General features: G+C 44.0%; 1 protein-coding gene across 1 annotated transcript in view; it reads left to right on the top strand.

Annotated features, from left to right (window-relative positions):
- Positions 1-20,803, top strand: part of LOC123748276 (ionotropic receptor 21a-like) — a 460,516-nt gene that overhangs the window by 240,691 nt on the left and 199,022 nt on the right. Inside the window, exons 5-6 of the mRNA XM_069339092.1 lie at positions 7,483-7,644; positions 8,355-8,502. Of these exons, the coding sequence (XP_069195193.1) occupies positions 7,483-7,644; positions 8,355-8,502 (310 nt within the window). The remainder of the gene's footprint in view (positions 1-7,482; positions 7,645-8,354; positions 8,503-20,803) is intronic.

Raw genomic sequence — 20,803 nt, 5'->3', positions numbered from 1 at the left:
ACCTTGGAGTCTCATCAATTATTTCATCTGTGCTGGCTTCGAAGTTCTCAGCAACTTCTTCCCCAAAGACAAACCTGCAACCCATCGACACTCCAATAAAATGTTTCCCCTTTAACACATAAACAAAAATAATCACACAATATGCTTGCCTCAAACCTCTATCTGTCCCCTACATACAGTGAGAGTGGACTCCCCCATTTTGGGCGGGTCCATACTCCACCTCGCCCGGCGGCGGTCCTCACTCACTCCGCCTCACTCACTCAGGGAGGGGCCTCCGCCCGGCTCACTCACTCAGGGAGGGGCCTCCGCCCGGCTCACTCAGTTGCCTGCCAGCGCTCAGAGGGGACGGACGTCGCTCCGTGTTCCTCCCTCTCCACTCTCCCATTTCAGGCCCTCTGCCCTATTAAAACATGTCTAACTTATCAATAACTGTTGCTACTGTCGCTGGGCACACGACCAACTACAAGCAATCACTATGAACTGGCGTATATCGTGCTTACCACAGATCGTCTGGTCGAGGACGCTCCTCCCTCTGACGAGGCTTGGTCAGGGCGCTTCCACGGCCCACAATAATGTCTCTGGCCGGCTTGATACTCTCTTCTTCGACCAGGACTTGAGACCACAACGTTCCCAGCTCAGTTCCACAGCTGGCACGTCTACACACTTCTCTTCTCTTCGAGATATATCACTAGGGGTTCCCTTCTGACGGGAGCTCAATGGAGCGCGGCTTTCCCCTGCGATGTCTGGCACTCAAGTGAGGTCAAAGCCCCTCCAGAAGCGAGCCTCACGCCTCCAGCAAAATGTCCACATCTCCTAGCCAGTCATTTATCTGTTTCCTTCTTCATTGCCCATAATCTCAATTTGTTATACATATCCAAGCAACTATTTTACATATGCGTTATCACCTCAATATTTGCTAGACCTTCTAATCAGGTCAGGCTTGATGAATAACTCTCAAGGAGGGAGACTCGTTTCTCCTGCAGGCTGAGATCATAACACTCCCCTCCCCTTATTTTTGAGAGTTATTCCAGTGGCAAAGCTCTGGATAATACATCCGCCATAACACTGTCTCGTTCTTCAACCGATTGGTTCGACCGGTTGATCTGCTTACGTACTTCCTTAGGAGTCTACAATCAGTTCGTTGCACCTCGCAACATCCGGCTCACAACGTGTCAGAAACATGATCTTCTCACAAACGATTTGACCTCTCTGACACCTCTTAGCTCGGCTGTCCTCCTTGGACGCCTGCACTCCATCGGTCCACTCTACTTACTGTCTCCACCATCCGTTTCCTCGTCTTCTTCTCTTCACGTCCAGAGTCAGACATCTGCTGTCTGTACCTCCTCTGTCGTCTTCACACTTCCATCTACTGCCATTATACTTCCGTCTCCTGTCATCATACTTCACTCCCTCGTCTTCACCGACGATCCTCCCTTTCGTCTCCTCATTTATCCGAGACCTCATCCTGTTTGACCTCCATCGAGTCCTCGGCTTTCTTCTATTCCATGCTTGCATCATCATCCTCTTCCCACATCTCTCACTTCTATACAACTCCATTTCTTCTCCTTCAACTCTTCTTCGTTCCCTAAAAGTTTCTTCGAGCACTGTACTACATCTAACAGCACTCGACCGTACATGTCGCTCTACCTCTCCTAGAGTGCTCGTAAGCATCTCTCCACACATACTGTCTCTTCTCGTTTCATTTTCTCGGCTATTACTCTTCTTCACTATCTCTCCTCCACGTTTTCTGAGAAACATGTCAACTCCTGACATCTCAAACAACTTAACTCCACTATCCCTATGCCTCTGTGCTCGTGGACAACTTGATGCTCTACTTCTGTCCTCAGTATGTCCACATCCTTCCTCATTCCTACTCAGCACAGTTGCATTCACCTTCCGACTCTTAATTTCAGCAGTCTGGGCCCTACTCAGGTCCGCTCTCTTCACATGATTCCTCTTCGGCTGGGCCATCTTCACCTTTGACCTCACCGAGACTTCATTTTCCTGGGCTGGACCTTCATCAAACAGCCATGCTATATCTACGTCGATATCTTCCACCGGCTGAATCGACACTGTCTCACCTTCTCCAGTGTCTTCCTCGTCGACCACCTCTGCCTTCGTCACTACCGAGACAGGGTACTCAATGGCTTGGCGGTCTCCTGACTCATCTCCTCGGATGTCAGTCAGGTTCACACTCACAGGTGTCCCACCCGTGCCGTGGCCTTCTGGGCACTCCTCTGGCACAGTCTCCGCTATGACTCTTGGCAACACCTTTGTCCCGCACAAGTCATTCCCCAGGATCACTTGGACTCCTGGAACAGGTATGTCGGGGCACACTCCCAACATCACCTCTGCCGACACATATTCTGACCTTAGCTGGACAGCACATACGGGCATCTCACTCTCAGACAATAACCCATATACCCTCATCTTACTCCTGCCAGCTAATCGTCGATCATTCCCAATCAGGCTTCTCGCAATCAAGCTCTGATTAGCTCCGGTATCCCTTAAGATACCAACTTCTACCTCAGGTTGGCCTCCTACACTGATCCAACCTTTGCTCATGAACGGCCTATACCTCTCGTTCACTAAGTTCACCTTCTGTGGTTTGTCTTGGAACACATTATCATATTTACCTTGGGGGTCACACATGTCCAGGGTCACAACTCTCTTGCCCTGCCGACAATCTCGCATCACGTGACCCAATCCGTTACAATTGTAACACCTCACCTGGGAAAAGTCTCTTCTATATGTACCAGAGTGGCTCTGACTTTGTCCTCTCGTATTGGAGTTCCTCGAGCCAGACGTACTACTCGTACTCTGTGGAGCTTTACTGGACTCTTGATTCCCTGGATAACGATTTGTTTCTCGTTTAGCTCCTCCATCCTCACTTTCAGATGAAGTGCGCGACCTACTCTTCTGAGTTTTAGGGTACTTACTTTTATCTGCCCATTTATCAAAATTCTTCTCACCCCAGACTCCTCTGGGTCTTTCATAATTTCTTCCTCCCCAGACTCCACTGGATCTGCCATTGTTGCGCCTCACCTCGCTTCTCACTCTGTTCTCCCTTAAGCTCTTGTACGCTTCAGTAATCATATCCGCCCTATCTGCGGCATCTTTCACCTCCTTTATCCCTGCTTCTTGGATCTTGAACTTCGTTTCGGGATGCATCATCTCCAAGAACTTCTCCATGACCATCAGTTGCTTTAGGTCAGCGTAAGATCCAACTCCAGCAGCCTCAATCCACTTCTGGAATCGTCTTTCCAGATCTCTTGCTGTCTCAGCAAACGTACATGCTCCAACTTTGATCATCTCTCTGAAGCGCTTCCTATAAGCTTCTGGGGTTAACTGAAACGAGCGCAATATGCTGCTCTTTACCGTGGCATAATCCTGGCACTCTTCCAGTGATAATTGGGTGTACGCCTCCCTGGCTGCACCGGTCAATCTTAACTGGACCAGCTGGGCCCATTCCTCCTGTGGCCACTCCTTGATACTGGCTACTTTTTCAAAATGCTCGAAGAAGCTCTCTGCCTCTTCGGGAACAAACAAGGGAATGTCCTTCTCCCTAACCCTAACATCTGGTGGGTGTGATACCTGGGTGGTGCTCTCTGGCAACCTATGTTCAATCCTTTGCTCAGCCAAGGTTCTGTTCGCTTCTATCTGCATTTGTTTTGTTCTCTCTTTTTCTTTTTCGACCTGGGCTTTTTCTTTTTCTTGTTCCAACTCCAGTTCCCTTATTCTGGTTTTCTCTTTTTCTATTTCCAGTCTGGTTTTCTCTTTTTCTTTCTCCTGTTCCAACTCCAGTTCCCTTATTCTGGTTTTCTCTTTTTCCTTCTCGGCTTCATTTTTAATCTGGAGTTCTAATTTCATCTTTTCCAGCTGGAACTGTCTCTCCTTGTCCTCACGCTGCATCTGGAGCTCTAACTGGAATCTCTCCAAGCTCCTATTTCGGCTACTCCTGCTACTGCGGCTACTCTTGCTGCTCCTACTCGATCCCTGGGATCTCACTTCATCCTGCCCATCATCCTCCTTTCCACTTTCAGCTCCTTTCTGGGCTCCTTGTTCTGCCGCTTCATTTTTGGCTCTTAACTGCCTCAGGATCTCATCCTTCATCCCAGCTACTTTAGATGCTCTCAACCTGATGCCACATTTTTCTGCTATTTGCTTCAATTGATCCCTCGTGCAACCTTCTAAGTCCTCAGGCTTGCCTGACTCCACAAACGCTTGCACCTTATCCATCTTTGTCCTGTGAGTCTTCCCAAGAGAGAGAATATACACCTGCGGTCACGCAGTTTATTTCAGCAAGGGTGTACAAATCCACTCTTGGACAGGGTGTGGGTGTGTCAGTTCACTCTCCCGGACACAGGCCCCCAATTTATTATAGTCTGTGGGTTGGTTGGTGTTGTCGTCGTTGATCCTTCTCTACGGACAACCCAACCCACAACTCGGTAGAGTGCTTACACTTCACTAGGAGATCACACTAGGCGGTTCTGGCTCTTGGAGAGGGGCTCCACGTCACATGTTTAGGGGATGCGGCTCCAACACTCAGCCTCGTTGTCGCGTGCACACACCCACTCGAGCCGCTGTGACTCCCCACTCTCTCCTTAGGTGATATGATCTCCTCAATCCCCCTTTGACTTATTAGTATTACCTTCTACCCTGTCCACAGCAGTGGTTCTTGGTTCTTTCTCTCTCTCCTCCTTTACTACCTCCTGGGAAGCCTCACTAGGACAAGGGCAAACACCAGCAAATTGGGATACATTTACTGGACAAAGCACATACACGATACATACACATATAATAATAATGAATCCTATACTCTATAATATTACAATCAGGTTGCACTCCAACGCCATCAGAACTCTATCATCAGCTTATCAAGTGGTATCCTATCTCCTGGTTCACCACCTGATACTATCAACCTCCTCAAGTTGATCAAGTCTACATACACTGTTGCACCATCAGCAAGAGAATATATATATGTATCTATAAATGTGAACAAAGAAAATCAGCATTTGAATGCAATAACATATATCAGCATAAATGTTCCTTGCTACACTGCAATGATCAATCGATCACCCTATCAGTCCTAGAACGCATACATCTGTAGGTAATCCAGCCTACGACTGTAACTCTAAACTTCAGTGTAAAACACTCCTTGACATAAGAATGCAAACAGTCACTCACCTCTCACTGCGTCTTGTACGCTAATGACAACCAAACACTATCAACTCCCTATAAGTAATCCACCAGAACTTCCCTTCCACCTCTGGAAGTTCACTACCCTGATATCTTTAGGTTCTTCCGGGCTTCACTACCAGGATCCTCTGCAGCTCCTCCAGGCTGCTACCATGAAGTTTCCTTGAGCAACTACAGTGCTTCACCCTTCTGCTAGGTTCCTCCACAGCTCTCTTGGCTGCTACACCATGAAGTTTCCTCGAGCAACTATGGTGCTTCACCACCTCTACAGAAGCACGTGACACTCCTCTTCACTGCTTCTCCTCACAGCTCGAGGTCCTCTGCTTCACTACCTTGGAGTCTCATCAATTACTTCATCTGTGCTGGCTTCGAAGTTCTCAGCAACTTCTTCCCCAAAGACAAACCTGCAACCCATCGACACTCCAATAAAATGTTTCCCCTTTAACACATAAACAAAAATAATCACACAATATGCTTGCCTCAAACCTCTATCTGTCCTCTACATACAGTGAGAGTGGACTCCCCCATTTTGGGCGGGTCCATACTCCACCTCGCCCGGCGGCGGTCCTCACTCACTTCGCCTCACTCACTCAGGGAGGGGCCTCCGCCGTCGGGAGCCGGGCTCACTCAGTTGCCTGCCAGCGCTCAGAGGGGACGGACGTCGCTCCGTGTTCCTCCCTCTCCACTCTCCCACTTCAGGCCCTCTGCCTTATTAAAACATGTCTAACTTATCAATAACTGTTGCTACTGTCGCTGGGCACACGACCGACTACAAGCAATCACTATGAACTGGCGTATATCGTGCTTACCACAGATCGTCTGGTCGAGGGCGCTCCTCCCTCTGACGAGGCTTGGTCAGGGCGCTTCCACGGCCCACAATAATGTCTCTGGCCGGTATGATTCTCTCTTCTTCGACCAGGACTTGAGACCACAACGTTCCCAGCTCAGTTCCACAGCTGGCACGTCTACACACTTCTCTTCTCTTCGAGATATATCACTAGGGGTTCCCTTCTGACGGGAGCTCAATGGAGCGCGGCTTTCCCCTGCGATGGCTGGCACTCAAGTGAGGTCAAAGCCCCTCCAGAAGCGAGCCTCACGCCTCCAGCAAAATGTCCACATCTCCTAGCCAGTCATTTATCTGTTTCCTTCTTCATTGCCCATAATCTCAAATTGTTATACATATCCAAGCAACTATTTTACATATGCGTTATCACCTAAATATTTGCTAGACCTTCTAATCAGGTCAGGCTTGATGAATAACTCTCAAGGAGGGAGACTCGTTTCTCCTGCAGGCTGAGATCATAACACTAACCTACCTAACCTAACCTAACTTTTTTGGCCACCTAACCTAACCTATAAAGACAGGTTAGGTTAGGTTAGGTAGGGTTAGTAAGGTTCGGTCATATATCTACGTTAATTTTAACTCCAATAAAAAAAATTGACCTCATACATAATGAAATGGGTAGCTTTATCATTTCATTAGAAAAAAATTGTAGAAAATATATTAATTCAGGAAAACTTGGCTTATTAGGCAAATCGGGCCTTGCATAGTAGGCTGAGAAGTGCGTTCTGGCTACTAGGTACGACATATATATATATATATATATATATATATATATATATATATATATATATATATATATATATATATATATATATATATATATATATATATATGTGTGTGCGTGTGTTTGTGTGTGCGTGTGTTTGTGTGTGCGTGTGTGTGTGTGTGTGTGTGTGTACTCACCTATTTGTACTCACCTATTTGTGCTTGCAGGATCGAGCATTGACTCTTGGATCCCGCCTTTCCAGCTATCGGTTGTTTACAGCAATGACTCCTGTCCCATTTCCCTATCATACCTAGTTTTAAAAGTATGAATAGTATTTGCTTCCACAACCTGTTCCCCAAGTGCATTCCATTTTTCCACTACTCTCACGCTAAAAGAAAACTTCCTAACATCTCTGTGACTCATCTGAGTTTCTAGTTTCCACCCATGTCCCCTCGTTCTGTTATTATTACGTGTGAACATTTCATCTATTTCCACTTTGTCAATTCCTCTGAGTATTTTATATGTCCCTATCATATCTCCTCTCTCCCTTCTTTTCTCTAGTGTCGTAAGGTTCAGTTCCTGCAGACGCTCTTCATATCCCATCCCAAATGTGTATATCCCATGTCATCATATCCCATGTACCCATGTCTTCGTATCCCATGTGTGTGTGTGTGTGTGTGTGTGCGCGCACATGTTACCTGACAAGTGTTGTTTTCCTGGTGTGTGGCGGCAGGCGGAGGGAGGAGAGGCGGGGCAGTACGAAGTGCTGGCCAGCCTCATGTACCAGCAGACGAGGCTAGTGCGGGTGTTCACTTGGCGTCCTGGCAGCAGCTCGACGCTCACACTCAACCTCTTCCCGGATAAGGTCTCCAACCTTCACGGCGCTCTCCTTAATGTAAGCCACACACACACAAACACTTTGTGTGCCGGAGCCTTAGTACAGTTATGGCTCAAGTATTACTACTTCTAGGCAAGAGGAAAGGATGTGTGTGATTTGGTTGGCTCCTGATCTGAATATCACTGTTTTATATCATGATAATGAGTTTTTAGACGTTTATTTAAAGCTTAATTATTTATGGAAAAGTTTTTGCTAATGTTGTTCGAAAATATTTGTAATCAGTGTAGGTTATAATTCTATGTTATAACGTCTGTGGGAGGACAATACCATTACTAATTATCACCTAATGTTGTTAATGAGTAGAGTTTATTCCTATTGATGCATATAATTAGGCTCATAAAATAAATGGGTCTCTAGGAGCAGCGTTCATATGAGCTGAGGTAGGGATACACGCTCTCGCTTGCAGGTTAACTTAATACGTCATCGGACAGCCCCTATGAATTCTATTTTTAGTTTAAAAAAAAGATGGTAATGAGAGCGGGAGTAAAGTAGGATAGATAGATGGGTAGGAGGGTGAGGAGAGCCCTGAGAGAGGAAGCACGTAATGACGCAGGTGCTAAACTGGAGTGAAGTTTAAATAGAGGGTGCAGCGTATTGGATCCAGAGCTGCTCATAGTTCTCCGGATTCTTGTTGATATCTATGAATATTATTTAAACTTTCGTTTCAGTTAAATTTGTTTTACAAAGATTTTTGTGCACTGTGACAGGTGATCACGTTTGAGTTTCCTCCAAGCGTCATGTACCAGCGGTCAAGGAATGGAACCCTGCTCCGCCGCTACGGCCCCGACATGGATGTTGTCGCCACTCTCGCGCACGTCTTCAACTTCACCACTAACATCCTGGAACCTCCAGCAGGTAGGTGACAACTGGATGTCGGAGAGAGCCTATACTAGGTAGGTGACGCACCCGACTGTTTATGAAGAGAACCTACCGCATTAGGTGACACACTTTATTCAGTGATTACCAATCAATGACTACTGGAAAGTGAGGTTTAGGTGTTTAAGCCCCGCCTACTAGCCCTGTTGCACCTGTTGCGTTATAGCATAACTACTCTGGTATTCAAATTCCTTCTCGAATACGATCTTGAATTTGAAGATAGAGGAGGCTTTCTGTAGATGTTGATCATAAGTTAACATCACAAGTATTTCTTTATAATTATACATATATATATATATATATATATATATATATATATATATATATATATATATATATATATATATAGTGACGGTAACGCGTTGGTGTTCGGCTGTTTAAGGCTAGGGGTATGGCCTCGTCACATAGTTATAAAAAAAAATAGAAAAAACTGGAACTTCGTCTGTGGTAAGGTAAGGAGAAGACACACAAAACACAAGTAAACTTTAACAATGAAATTTTAATTACGTTAATTAAATCAAAACATGAATAAAATGCACAAACAAATTCTTATAATAAAATCAATCAAAATAATAAGAATAATTAGATGACACAATGAAAAGTTACGTTAAGGCAAAATAACAAGAAGTGCAATACAAAAGTAAATGGGAGGAGCTGGAATATTGGCTTTAAGCCACCACTTCTCTCAGTACACGCTAGCGTCTAGCCGGGAGGAGTGGTGACAACGAGAGCACTGAACATTCTGAAGTCCGAGGTTGGGGCGACCCCAGACATCAAGTAGTATGGGGGGGCGAGTGCAGGTGCAGCCAGACCGGCGACCAATCAGCGGAGCCGGCAGCGATCAACATGTAGTTTGGTGGTTTGGGTCCGAACAGGTGGCTGGCTGCATACGTTTTGCTCACCCTGGCAAGCCTTGCTGGTGTTGTTGTCATTGTTGGACATGTCTTCCATAGTCGTTTTATATAATTTCAACGACGGGTTTGTGGAGGGAAGAGCAGGCTCAATCTCTTGAAGGAGATTATTGTCACAACTCTCCCCCGAAGCCTGCGGTTCTGGAAGAAGTACGTCGTTATGTGGTGGAGTAATGGATGGAGTCGCTTCTACTTCATAAACTCTGGAGAGATCAGGGGCTAAGATGTTGTCAGACTCTTGGTATAGCGTGTCTCCAGGTTGAATTTCTGCAGTTAGCAAGCCCATAGTAGAAGACGTTGAGATGAGAAGGGGGCGTGCTGCAGGAGGTGTAGGGTGGTGTGGTCCGTGTTGATGGTGGACCGAGCACTTTTCAGGGGTGGAGTGAAGTGCTGAAGCTTCAGGATGAGGAAGAGTAGCTCCTTGCCAATTGTTCCGTCGTTCCTTGTAGCAGTAGTCGCTGACAGGTATATTCTTCTCGCCTCGTTGCTGCATCACGACACCACCATCGTCGGTACCATTGGCGTCGACATGGAGGATGAAGGGCTTATCTGACGAGGTGAGAGTGGAATTAGAAGAGGGCATAGGAGCACGATTATTATCCTGAAAGCATTTGGGAAGATCATTAAGGATTTCGGAATTAGAAAGCGCCGACTCCTTGTCAGTGCTTTCGGGAGAAGAAGCTGGGAAGGTCTCACTGTGGATGTAGGGTTCTGTGAATGTGGAATAGTTAGTCAAGACAGTGGGAGGAGTACCATTATATTGCTTCAGGAGGTTGACGTGGCACAGCTGGGTCTTCCGCCGCCTATCTGGAGTCTCTATGACGTAAGTGTTGTTGCTTCTGCACTCTTTGACGCAGTAGGGTCCTGAAAATTCGTTTTGTAATGGTGAACCTGGGATAGGAAAATAGGCAAGGACGAAGTCTCCCGGCTTGAATTTTCTTACTTTGCTGGTCTGGTCGTAATGAGTCTTCATTCTCACCTGGGCTTTCAATAGATTATCATGGGCAAAGCGGTGGACTCTCTCTAGAATGTGCTGAAGGTTTTGAAGAAACTGGGGCACATTCTGATGCTCACTGAAGGTGGCATCTCTGAGAGAGTCTTTGAAAGCCTTAAGGGGAGTACGGCACTTACGGCCGTAGAGCATCTCATAAGGAGATACTCCTAGGGACTCATTGGGGAGACTTCTGAAAATACACATTATTAGGTCAATCTGCTTATCCCAATCCTTTGAGGTTTCACTACAAAACTTTTTCAAGAGTGCTTTGATGGTCTGATGACTACGTTCAAGAGAACCCTGTGAAGCAGGATGATAGGGGCTGGACAATACCTGTTTGATGTTGAACTCCTCCAGTGTCCTTTTGAAGAGATCACTGGTGAAGTTGGTGCCACAGTCACTTTGAATCTCCCTGGGAAATCCGTATTGAGTGAAGATCTTCAATAGATGTTTGATAACCGTAGCAGCCGTGATGTTCTTCACTGGAACTGCTATGGGAAATCTGGTGGTAGGACACAGGATGGTTAGGATGTAGGCGTTACCTGAACTGGTCCGAGGTAAAGGACCAACACAGTCTATTATGAGTCTGTGGAAAGGTTCCGCAGGCACCTGTATGGGAATCAGTGGGGCTCTGGGAATGGAGACGTTCGGTTTGCCTGCCATCTGACATGTATGACACTGTTTTACGTACTGTTTGACGTTGTTTACCATACCTGGCCAGTAGTAGTCTTGACGAATCCCATGGTAAGTCTTGTTGAAGCCGTAGTGGGAGAATGCTCCGTGGGCCAGGTGTAGAATAGTGGGCCGCAGGCTGGTGGGAATCACTAGTTGTTCGATGTTGGCCCAATCGTCCTCCTCCTTCAGTTTACTGGGTCTATATCTGCGGTAGAGCAAGTCGTTCTCTAGGAAGAACCCAGGAATACTGTCGGGTTGAGTCTCAGCCTGGAAAAACAATGGTGTTAAAGTAAGATCTTCCCTCTGCAACTTACGGAACTCCAACTTGGTCAGATGCGGGGGGAGTTTCTGAGGGTCTTGAGGGACAGCGGTAGCAGTAGAGTCAGCTGGCTGTGGACGTGCGGCTTGTGCACGGGTGGTCACGAGAACCGGAGGAGAAACTTCATCACTCTCTTGAACCTCTGCTGGAACATACTCAAGAATAGGGTTCATTGGCACAGAGTTACACACCTGGGGTTTGTCCATGACGATCAGGTTGGTCGGTTGCAGGTCTTCTGCCAAGTCGTTGCCTAGGAGAAGTTGCACTCCAGGCATGGGAAAAGGCTTTTCCCTGACGGCGACTTGGACTTCTCTGTTCACGTAGGGACAATCCAGGTGGACTCTGGCGAGAGGGTATGGAGTGGTAGCAGTGAGGTCAGTGATGAAGACTGTTTCCCCGGTGTAGACTATGTTGGGCACAGCCGACTTCAAGATGATCGATTGTAGAGCCGCTGTGTCCCTCAAGATCTTCAATTTGAAACGTCCCTCCGGATTTGAACCGTTGGCAGAGACAGTTCCAGTATACAGGTGGTTACTGAAAAGAGAAAGATCATTAACATTAACACCAACATTCATCACAGGCTTACCGGACTTAGGAGGAGTTGGTTTGGGTCTTTGTTGGTCAGTGGTTCCCTTGTATTGAGACTTACCACACTTGTCTATGGTATGTCCATAGAGTCTACAATACTTGCAGTACAGTTGTGAACCAGCTTGATCGGGGCTCACCTTCTCGTAACTGTACCACGACTTCTTACTGGAGGATGGTTCAGGTGTCAGCCGGTGGATGAGGCTGTAAGTGTCAGCCGACTTAGCACACTTCAGGTAGTCGGTTTCTTCTTTATCTGCTAAGTAGAGGCGGACAGGAGGTGGCACACGTCTCAAGAATTCTTCAACAAGCATCAGGTTGACGAGTTCTGCAAAAGTAGAGACATGTGCTGCTTCCAGCCATTTCATGAAATACCTCCGTTTCGTGTTAGCAAACTCAAGGAAGGTAGTGGTACTTGCCTTCAGGTGGTCACGGAATTTCCTTCTATAACTTTCAGTAGAGAGGAGGTAGGCGTCCAACACTGCTTGTTTCAGAGTGTGGTAGTCATTCTCAGACGCCAAAGTACTGAGTGTGACTGCAGCTCTACCTGTAAGATGGACTCTGAGAAGTGTGGCCCATTGGTCGACAGGCCAACTGAGTTGATTAGCAAGGGTTTCAAAGGTGGTGAAAAACACATCAACTTCTGCTTCTACAAAGGATGGCATTAACTTACTTGCATGTGATATATTAAAACTGACGGGATGACGGGTGGATGAGGCTGTAAGTGTCAGCCGACTTAGCACACTTCAGGTAGTCGGTTTCTTCTTTATCTGCTAAGTAGAGGCGGACAGGAGGTGGCACACGTCTCAAGAATTCTTCAACAAGCATCAGGTTGACGAGTTCTGCAAAAGTAGAGACATGTGCTGCTTCCAGCCATTTCATGAAATACCTCCGTTTCGTGTTAGCAAACTCAAGGAAGGTAGTGGTACTTGCCTTCAGGTGGTCACGGAATTTCCTTCTATAACTTTCAGTAGAGAGGAGGTAGGCGTCCAACACTGCTTGTTTCAGAGTGTGGTAGTCATTCTCAGACGCCAAAGTACTGAGTGTGACTGCAGCTCTACCTGTAAGATGGACTCTGAGAAGTGTGGCCCATTGGTCGACAGGCCAACTGAGTTGATTAGCAAGGGTTTCAAAGGTGGTGAAAAACACATCAACTTCTGCTTCTACAAAGGATGGCATTAACTTACTTGCATGTGATATATTAAAACTGACGGGAAGATTGGCAGTAGCTTGTTGGCGTTGAGTGAAGTGTGAAGTTTCCAAGGCGATTTCACGTTGACGACACTCTAGAGCCAGAGTCGCTTGTTGTTTGTCATGTTCGCGTTGCATCTCCAACTCGCGTCGTTTGGTTTCAAGCTGTACTCGTTCCCGCTCCTGGAGTAGTGCAACCTCACGTTCCTGGAGGGCGAGTCCACGTTCATGTTCTTCTCTCCTCAAGGCAGCTTCGCGTTCTTGTTCTTCCCTCCGTATGGCAGCAGCTCGTTCTTGTTGTTCGAGGGCTTCCCTTTGCTGCTCACGTTCAATCTTGGCCAGCTCTAGTTTGAGTTTCAGCGTTGCCAAATCAGTTTTATCTGCAATATAGTAAGTTTCATGAGTTTCAGAGTCTATCTTACCTTGCTCTAAATAGTAATCCAGCAACAGGTTGTGTAGGTCATTTTTGTTGGCTTGGTAGGGAACTTCTAGTTGATACTCATGTGCAAGAGTTTGTAGTTCAGTCCTCTTGGCACGACTTAAAGTCCCTATTTCACCTGCTGGATTTGTACGGAAAGCTTGGAGACGAAACATGGTGAAATTAGCAAATAAAGGTACACGAATATTCAATAGTGAATGTCAGAAACAGGACAACGTGGCAACTGGTACCTATCCTGTGTGATCTTTAACAATTAAAGTTAAGTAAAAGATGTTAAATGATTAAATTAAATCAAGGGCGCAGGAAATCTTGTACCCGGTACTCATGTAAGAGAATAAGGGCAAGAAAATCCTACTAACAAATGAAACAGAGTTTCGAAAACAAATGAAACAGTTAAATGCTTCAAAAGTAAAATTGGTAGTCCAAAGATGTAGGCATACCTTGCCAAGTCTCTATAGGACATAAAGCAAGTTTTTCCTACTGAATTTAATATGATACTTACAGAATTAGCGAACTTTTGTGCTCTGAAAAAATAAGCTAATTCCCTACCGTTGTATGTATCATCATCTCTGACTGACGTGTAGGGGTGCGAGGTGTCAACTGGTGACGAGAACTGCTGCTGAGGTCCCAATTCAGCAACTAAAGTTCGAGCTAGAGGAACTATGGCCCTCTTTATCCTCCTACAGTCAGATTGCAGAAGATTGGGTACTCTTGACCCGGGGCAGACCACAGTACCAGGGTACCAATATGATGATCTGTCAGAATGAGAAATATTCAAGGGACATAGATGGTAAACACGAGTAATAACAAGGAGGGAGAGATGACCAATTAAGAGTATGACTGCGGCCTACAGTCACCACGTAATCCAAAGTTGTCTCACCTTCACTATATGTTACTCTCGTAATGCACAATACACCGCACCTTATAAAAAATGAAATTGAATGAAAAATAGTAAAGCTACGTTAACAAAGTTAAATACGCTTACCATAAATTACCACTTGGCACCAGAACCTGAGTGAAGCTCCTAGGACAGGCCCCCATATAACTTGTGACGGTAACGCGTTGGTGTTCGGCTGTTTAAGGCTAGGGGTATGGCCTCGTCACATAGTTATAAAAAAAAAATAGAAAAAACTGGAACTTCGTCTGTGGTAAGGTAAGGAGAAGACACACAAAACACAAGTAAACTTTAACAATGAAATTTTAATTACGTTAATTAAATCAAAACATGAATAAAATGCACAAACAAATTCTTATAATAAAATCAATCAAAATAATAAGAATAATTAGATGACACAATGAAAAGTTACGTTAAGGCAAAATAACAAGAAGTGCAATACAAAAGTAAATGGGAGGAGCTGGAATATTGGCTTTAAGCCACCACTTCTCTCAGTACACGCTAGCGTCTAGCCGGGAGGAGTGGTGACAACGAGAGCACTGAACATTCTGAAGTCCGAGGTTGGGGCGACCCCAGACATCAAGTAGTATGGGGGGGCGAGTGCAGGTGCAGCCAGACCGGCGACCAATCAGCGGAGCCGGCAGCGATCAACATGTAGTTTGGTGGTTTGGGTCCGAACAGGTGGCTGGCTGCATACGTTTTGCTCACCCTGGCAAGCCTTGCTGGTGTTGTTGTCATTGTTGGACATGTCTTCCATAGTCGTTTTATATAATTTCAACGACGGGTTTGTGGAGGGAAGAGCAGGCTCAATCTCTTGAAGGAGATTATTGTCACAATATATATATATATATATATATGTATATATATATACATATATATATATATATATATATATATATATATATATATATTTATATATATATATATATATATATATATATATATATATATATATATTAGTATATTTTGGTAGCAGTCTTTCTTGTAAACATATGTTGTTAAATATGACCGAAAAAGTAAGATTAATAATTCTAATACGAATTTTCTCAATATTTCTTATGTTTCCTTTTACTGTCGATGGTAATTCAAAAATCAATTCTCCAAAATTCATTTTTATTTCTAGTCTGACGCAACGCTTGAACGTGTTTCGTAACAACTTATTAGACTTTCAAAGACTTTAGTTTACACACACACAACTATAACCTGCAAACACTAAACAGAGTTTTACTATCTTATCATTTAAACATCTCTTATCTTATATACTCTCATTTGGGTGAGGTGATATGTTACAACAGTTTTGGATGAGGTGAACAAAACTTTCAACACAAGACAGAGCAAACTTTCAACACAAGACAGAACACGGTGCATTGGATATAAATTGGATAAATTAAAGGGAAGAATGGAAGTAACTGCAAAGGCCCTATTGGCCCATATTTCTTGATGCTTCTATATTGGTGCGGAGTCTTGAGGTGGGTAGAATATAGTTGTGCATTAATTGGCTGTTGATTGCTGGTGTTGACTTCTTGATGTGTAGTGCCTCACAGATGTCAAGCCGCCTGCTATCGCTGTGTCTATCGATGATTTTTGTGTTGTTTGTTAAGACTTCTCTGGTGATGGTCTGGTTGGGGGAAGAAATTATATGTTCCTTAATGGAGCCCTGTTGCTTATGCATCGTTAATCGCCTGGAAAGAGATGTTGTTGTCTTGCCTATATTCTGAGTTCTTTGAGGCTTACAGTCCCCAAGTGGGTATTTGAAGGCATAGACGACGTTGGTCTCTTTTAAAGCGTTCTGCTTTGTGTCTGGAGAGTTTCTCATGAGTAGGTTGGCCGTTTTTTTGGTTTTATAGTAAATCGTCAATTGTATCTTCTGATTTTTGTCTGTAGGGATAACGTTCCTATTAACAATATCTTTCAGGAAACTTTCCTCCGTTTTATGAGCTGTGGAAAAGAAGTTCCTGTAAAATAGTCTAATAGGAGGTACAGGTGTTGTGTTAGTTGTCTCTTCAACTAACTTCAACTAATGAAGTCACTGCCTTCATTTTTCTGTCAGTCAGAAAATATTTCGTCCATGTTAGAAGCTTACCTGTCACCCCTCCAATATTTTCCAGTTTCCAGAACAACCTCTTATGTGGAACTCTGTCGAAAGCCTTTTTTAGGTCCAAATAGATGCAGTCAACCCAACCATCTCTTTCCTGTAATATCTCAGTTGCTCGATCATAGAAACTAAGTAAATTCAATACACAGGATCTTCCAGATCGAAAACCATTCTGTCTGTCTGATATTATATCATTTCTCTCCAGGTGTTCTACCCATTTAGTTTTAATTATTTTTTCCAATATTTTGACTATTACACTTATCAATGATACCGGTCTATAATTAAGGGGGTCTTTCCTGCTTCCACTTTTGTAGATTGGAACTATGTTAGCCTTTTTCCACACATCAGCTACAACTCCTGTAAACAGGGATGCCTGAAAAATCCGTTGAAGTGGAATGCTGAGCTCAGGTGCACATTCTCTCAGAACCCATGGTGAAACTCCATCTGGACCAACTGCTTTGTTCTTATTTAGCTCCTTGAGCATTTTTTCCACTTCGTCTCTAGACACCTCTTTGCGTTGTTTTCTGGAATTCTTATTGTATCTGCTTCCCTGAAGATTTCTTTTTGTACAAACACACTTTGGATTTTTTCATTTAATGCTTCACACATTTCCTTTTAATTTTCCGTGAATCTATTTCCCATTTTCAACCTCTGAATATTTTCCTTTACCTGCAATTTGTTGTTTATGAATTTATAGAATAGACCTGGTTCTGTTTTACATTTGTCTGCAATCCCTTTTTCAAAATTTCTTTCTGCCTCTCTCCTCACTGTCATGTAGTTGTTTCTTGCATTTTTGTATCGCTGGTATGTTTGGGGGTTTCACCTCTTCCTGTATTGATTCTATTTTTGTGTCTTTTGGTCTCTGGCCCTCTCGCAATTTCTGTTGAACCAATCCTGTTTCCTAGTTCTGCTTCTCAGTTTTGGTATAAATTTTGTTGTGCCTTTATCATATATTTCACTAAACGTGACATACATCTCATTCACTTCCTTGCCTAGCAACAAGTCTGTCCAATTATACTCACTAAAAAATATCTAAGGTTGCCATAATGTCCTCTCCTAAAGTCAGGTTTTTCAATTGCATCAACCTTCATATTTTCTTCCAGATTATAACACTTTGCATATTTTATTCCCAAAAAGACATGGTCACTTTTACCCAATGGAGGAAGGTACTGAATGTCAAATATTTCTTCCTCCTTCCTGGTAAATATCAAATCTAGCATGGAGGGAACGTCCACTTCCCTCATCCTCGTAGCTTGTTTAACATGTTGATACAAGAATGTTCCAGGATGAGGTCTACAAATTTACAGGTCCAAAAATCTTCTGTTTTAGCTTTATATGTTTCCCAGTCGATGGATTTCAAGTTGAAGTCGCCGACTATCAACAGTCGTGAACTATCGTTATCCGCTTTCGCTATGATCTCTCTCATTATTGTTATAATTAAGACCTTCTCGTTTACTATCTAGCTCCTCCTTTGACCATGTGCTGCTTGGCCGTGGACTATATGCATTTATGATCATTAGTTTATCATCCTCATGGCAGATCTCTAGTGCTATTATGTCAACTTCTTGAACATTGGCAGTCATTATTTCCTTCACTTTTAGGTGTTCTTTCACCAGCACAGCAACGCCACCGCCTTTCCTAATTTTTCTGTCCCGTCTCCAAATTGAGAAGCCCCATGGGAATATGACCTCATTTAAAATAACAACTTCAAGTTTTGTCTCCGTGAGTGCAACAATGTCTGGTGTCTGCAGCTGTATTACATCACTTAACTCCAGTATCTTCAATCTTACTTAATCTATGTTGGTGTATGCAATCTTCAGGAACTTGTTCCCCCTCTTCTTATTTTTCACTCCCTCTTTCTCTAATGATTTTGTTGGTTTGCCTTTATGTACCACTTTACTGGTCTGCCTACCCTTTATCACTTTGAAGAAAAAAAATTGTTTTCTCTTCATTCCTGCTCTCATTTAAACGTTTTTCCTCGGCGAGGTTTAGTTTCAGCTTCTCTCTATCTTCTTTTGAAAGATCTCGTCTTAACGACCACACTTTCCCATCCTCATCACTTTGTAATTTTCTAGCATTCCTTAGTACTTCTTCCATCTGTTTGGTACCATTTAGGGCGATCCTCAAAGGTCGATCTTTCCCTTTTACATATATGCCTATTCTCCTGTCGTCGCACACATTCTCTATGGTTGTAAGACCTTCCACGAGTCCAACAATTTTATCTACTACTTTTGCTTCTTCTACAGCTCTTTCTGACCTAGATGTTATCTCCTTTTCTTTGCAGCCAAAAATTATCAGGGACTTACTCCGATCAACTGTGTTTTGCACCAACTTCGGATTAGATGCCAATTATTTTCCCACTTCCAGCCTAATGTTTGTTTTATCTTGGTTGCTGCAGTGTTTGACTTCCTTTACTGCTTCTTCCATTTTTTCCTTCTCCTTGGCCACTTGTTCATAGGTGAATTGCATATTTTTCTTGCACTGTTCTATTCCCTCTGTAACTTCCTCCATCTGTGCTGACAAAAGCTGTTTCTCCTGTTGAATTTCCTTACCTAACCTATTGTAGTCATTTATGTTTAAATTTACTTTAACTTCTTCCAAAGCTATTTTTAAGAGTTTATTTTCTTCTTCCATGGCTTTGCAATTTGTTTCCAATTGATTCTTATCCTTGCACAAGTCTTTCACTAAACTCTCAAGACATACAACTTTGCTATTTAAATGGTTATTACTTTCTTTCAATTTACTTATTATTTCTACATGAGAGGTCACTATAGTATCTAATTTTACCAACTTGTTGTATAGACTGGCTATATCAATGATTTATTCATTGAATCCAGCAAAATCAAGCTGTTTTGTATTTCCCCTTGCCAGTGGCCATCTTGAATGTTTTTCTCTGCACTGGAAACACTAGGGCAACTTTTTCTCATCCAATTTTTCACTTCCCTTAGCACTCCTGTTATCTCACCTATTTTTCAAAAGCACTATACCTTTATGTTTTCTGGTACACCACTCACTATCATCATCTTGTACTACTCATATGCTTAGGAGTGTTGAAATATGCTGGAGCTCCTCTTGTCTGCCTCTTGGGATTTTTTTTTGCAGGGATATTCCTGCGCGGGCCGTAAGCCTCTGGCTGGCCCACTAAGTGTTGCTTGTTTCTGTTATACTTGGGCAGAGTATGAGTATTTATTACTCGTATGGTCGCTTCAGTAAGATTTTGCCATATGTGTTTAACAACTTCTGCTCTGTTGAATCTAAATTGAAATCTTAATGGGTTTGTAACTGTGCACTGCGTTAGATAATGTTCCAGTGGTCTGTCGGGCATTTTTCCATTGTTGACATTTCCTCTCATCTCCTGGAACCTGTAAGCCTATTTCCCATGCACATGGGTATCCAAGCCTGATGCGATGTAAGTGCACTTCTGTTGCTCTACTGCTCCCTTTCATCAAACTAAGTGGTTCGTAGTTGGTTGAATTCTTGTACCAACCCGCAGATCCTGATGTTGCAACTGCTGTGTTGTGGTCACTGTACATCTTTTGCATTGCTCTGTTTCTAATTACTTTCTTAATCTGTGATAGACTCTGTGGTATGTAAATGTCTACATTTCTTCTCTTGGTTGCCTCTTGGGAAAGAACTTGGGATAAGACTTCAACACCAGACGACAACAATAGTGTGGTGTAGTAAGGTGGTGAAGTAGCTTGATGTAGTGGTGTGGTGCAGTGGCATGGTGTGGTGTAGTAGCCTGGTGTAGATTCGTGGTGTAGTAGCCTGGTGTAGTGGTGTGGTGTACTGGCATGGTGTAATGGCATGGTGTAGTAGCTTAGTGTAGTAGTCTGGTATAGTGACGTAGTGTAGTAGCCTGGAGAAGTGGCGTGGTGTAGTAGCCTGGTGTAGTGGTGTGGTGTAGTAGCTTAGTGTAGTAGCCTGGTGTAGTAGTCTGGTATAGTGACGTAGTGTAGTAGCCTGGAGTAGTGGCATGTAGTAGCCTGGTGTTGTGGTGTAGTGGAGTGGTGTAGTAGCCTGGTGTAGTGGTATGGTGTAGTGGCGTGGTGTAGTGGCGTGGCGTAGTGGTATGGTGTAGTGGCGTGGTGTTGCGGTGTGTAGTAGCCTGGTGTAGTTGTCTGGTGGTGTGGTGTAGTGGAGTGGTGTAGTAGCCTGGTGTAGTTGTCTGGTGTA

This window comes from Procambarus clarkii, chromosome 41, assembly GCF_040958095.1.
Source record: "Procambarus clarkii isolate CNS0578487 chromosome 41, FALCON_Pclarkii_2.0, whole genome shotgun sequence".
NCBI lineage: Eukaryota > Metazoa > Arthropoda > Malacostraca > Decapoda > Cambaridae > Procambarus > Procambarus clarkii.
Note: the sequence above shows the minus strand (reverse complement) of the source record. Positions and strands in the feature narration are given on the sequence as shown.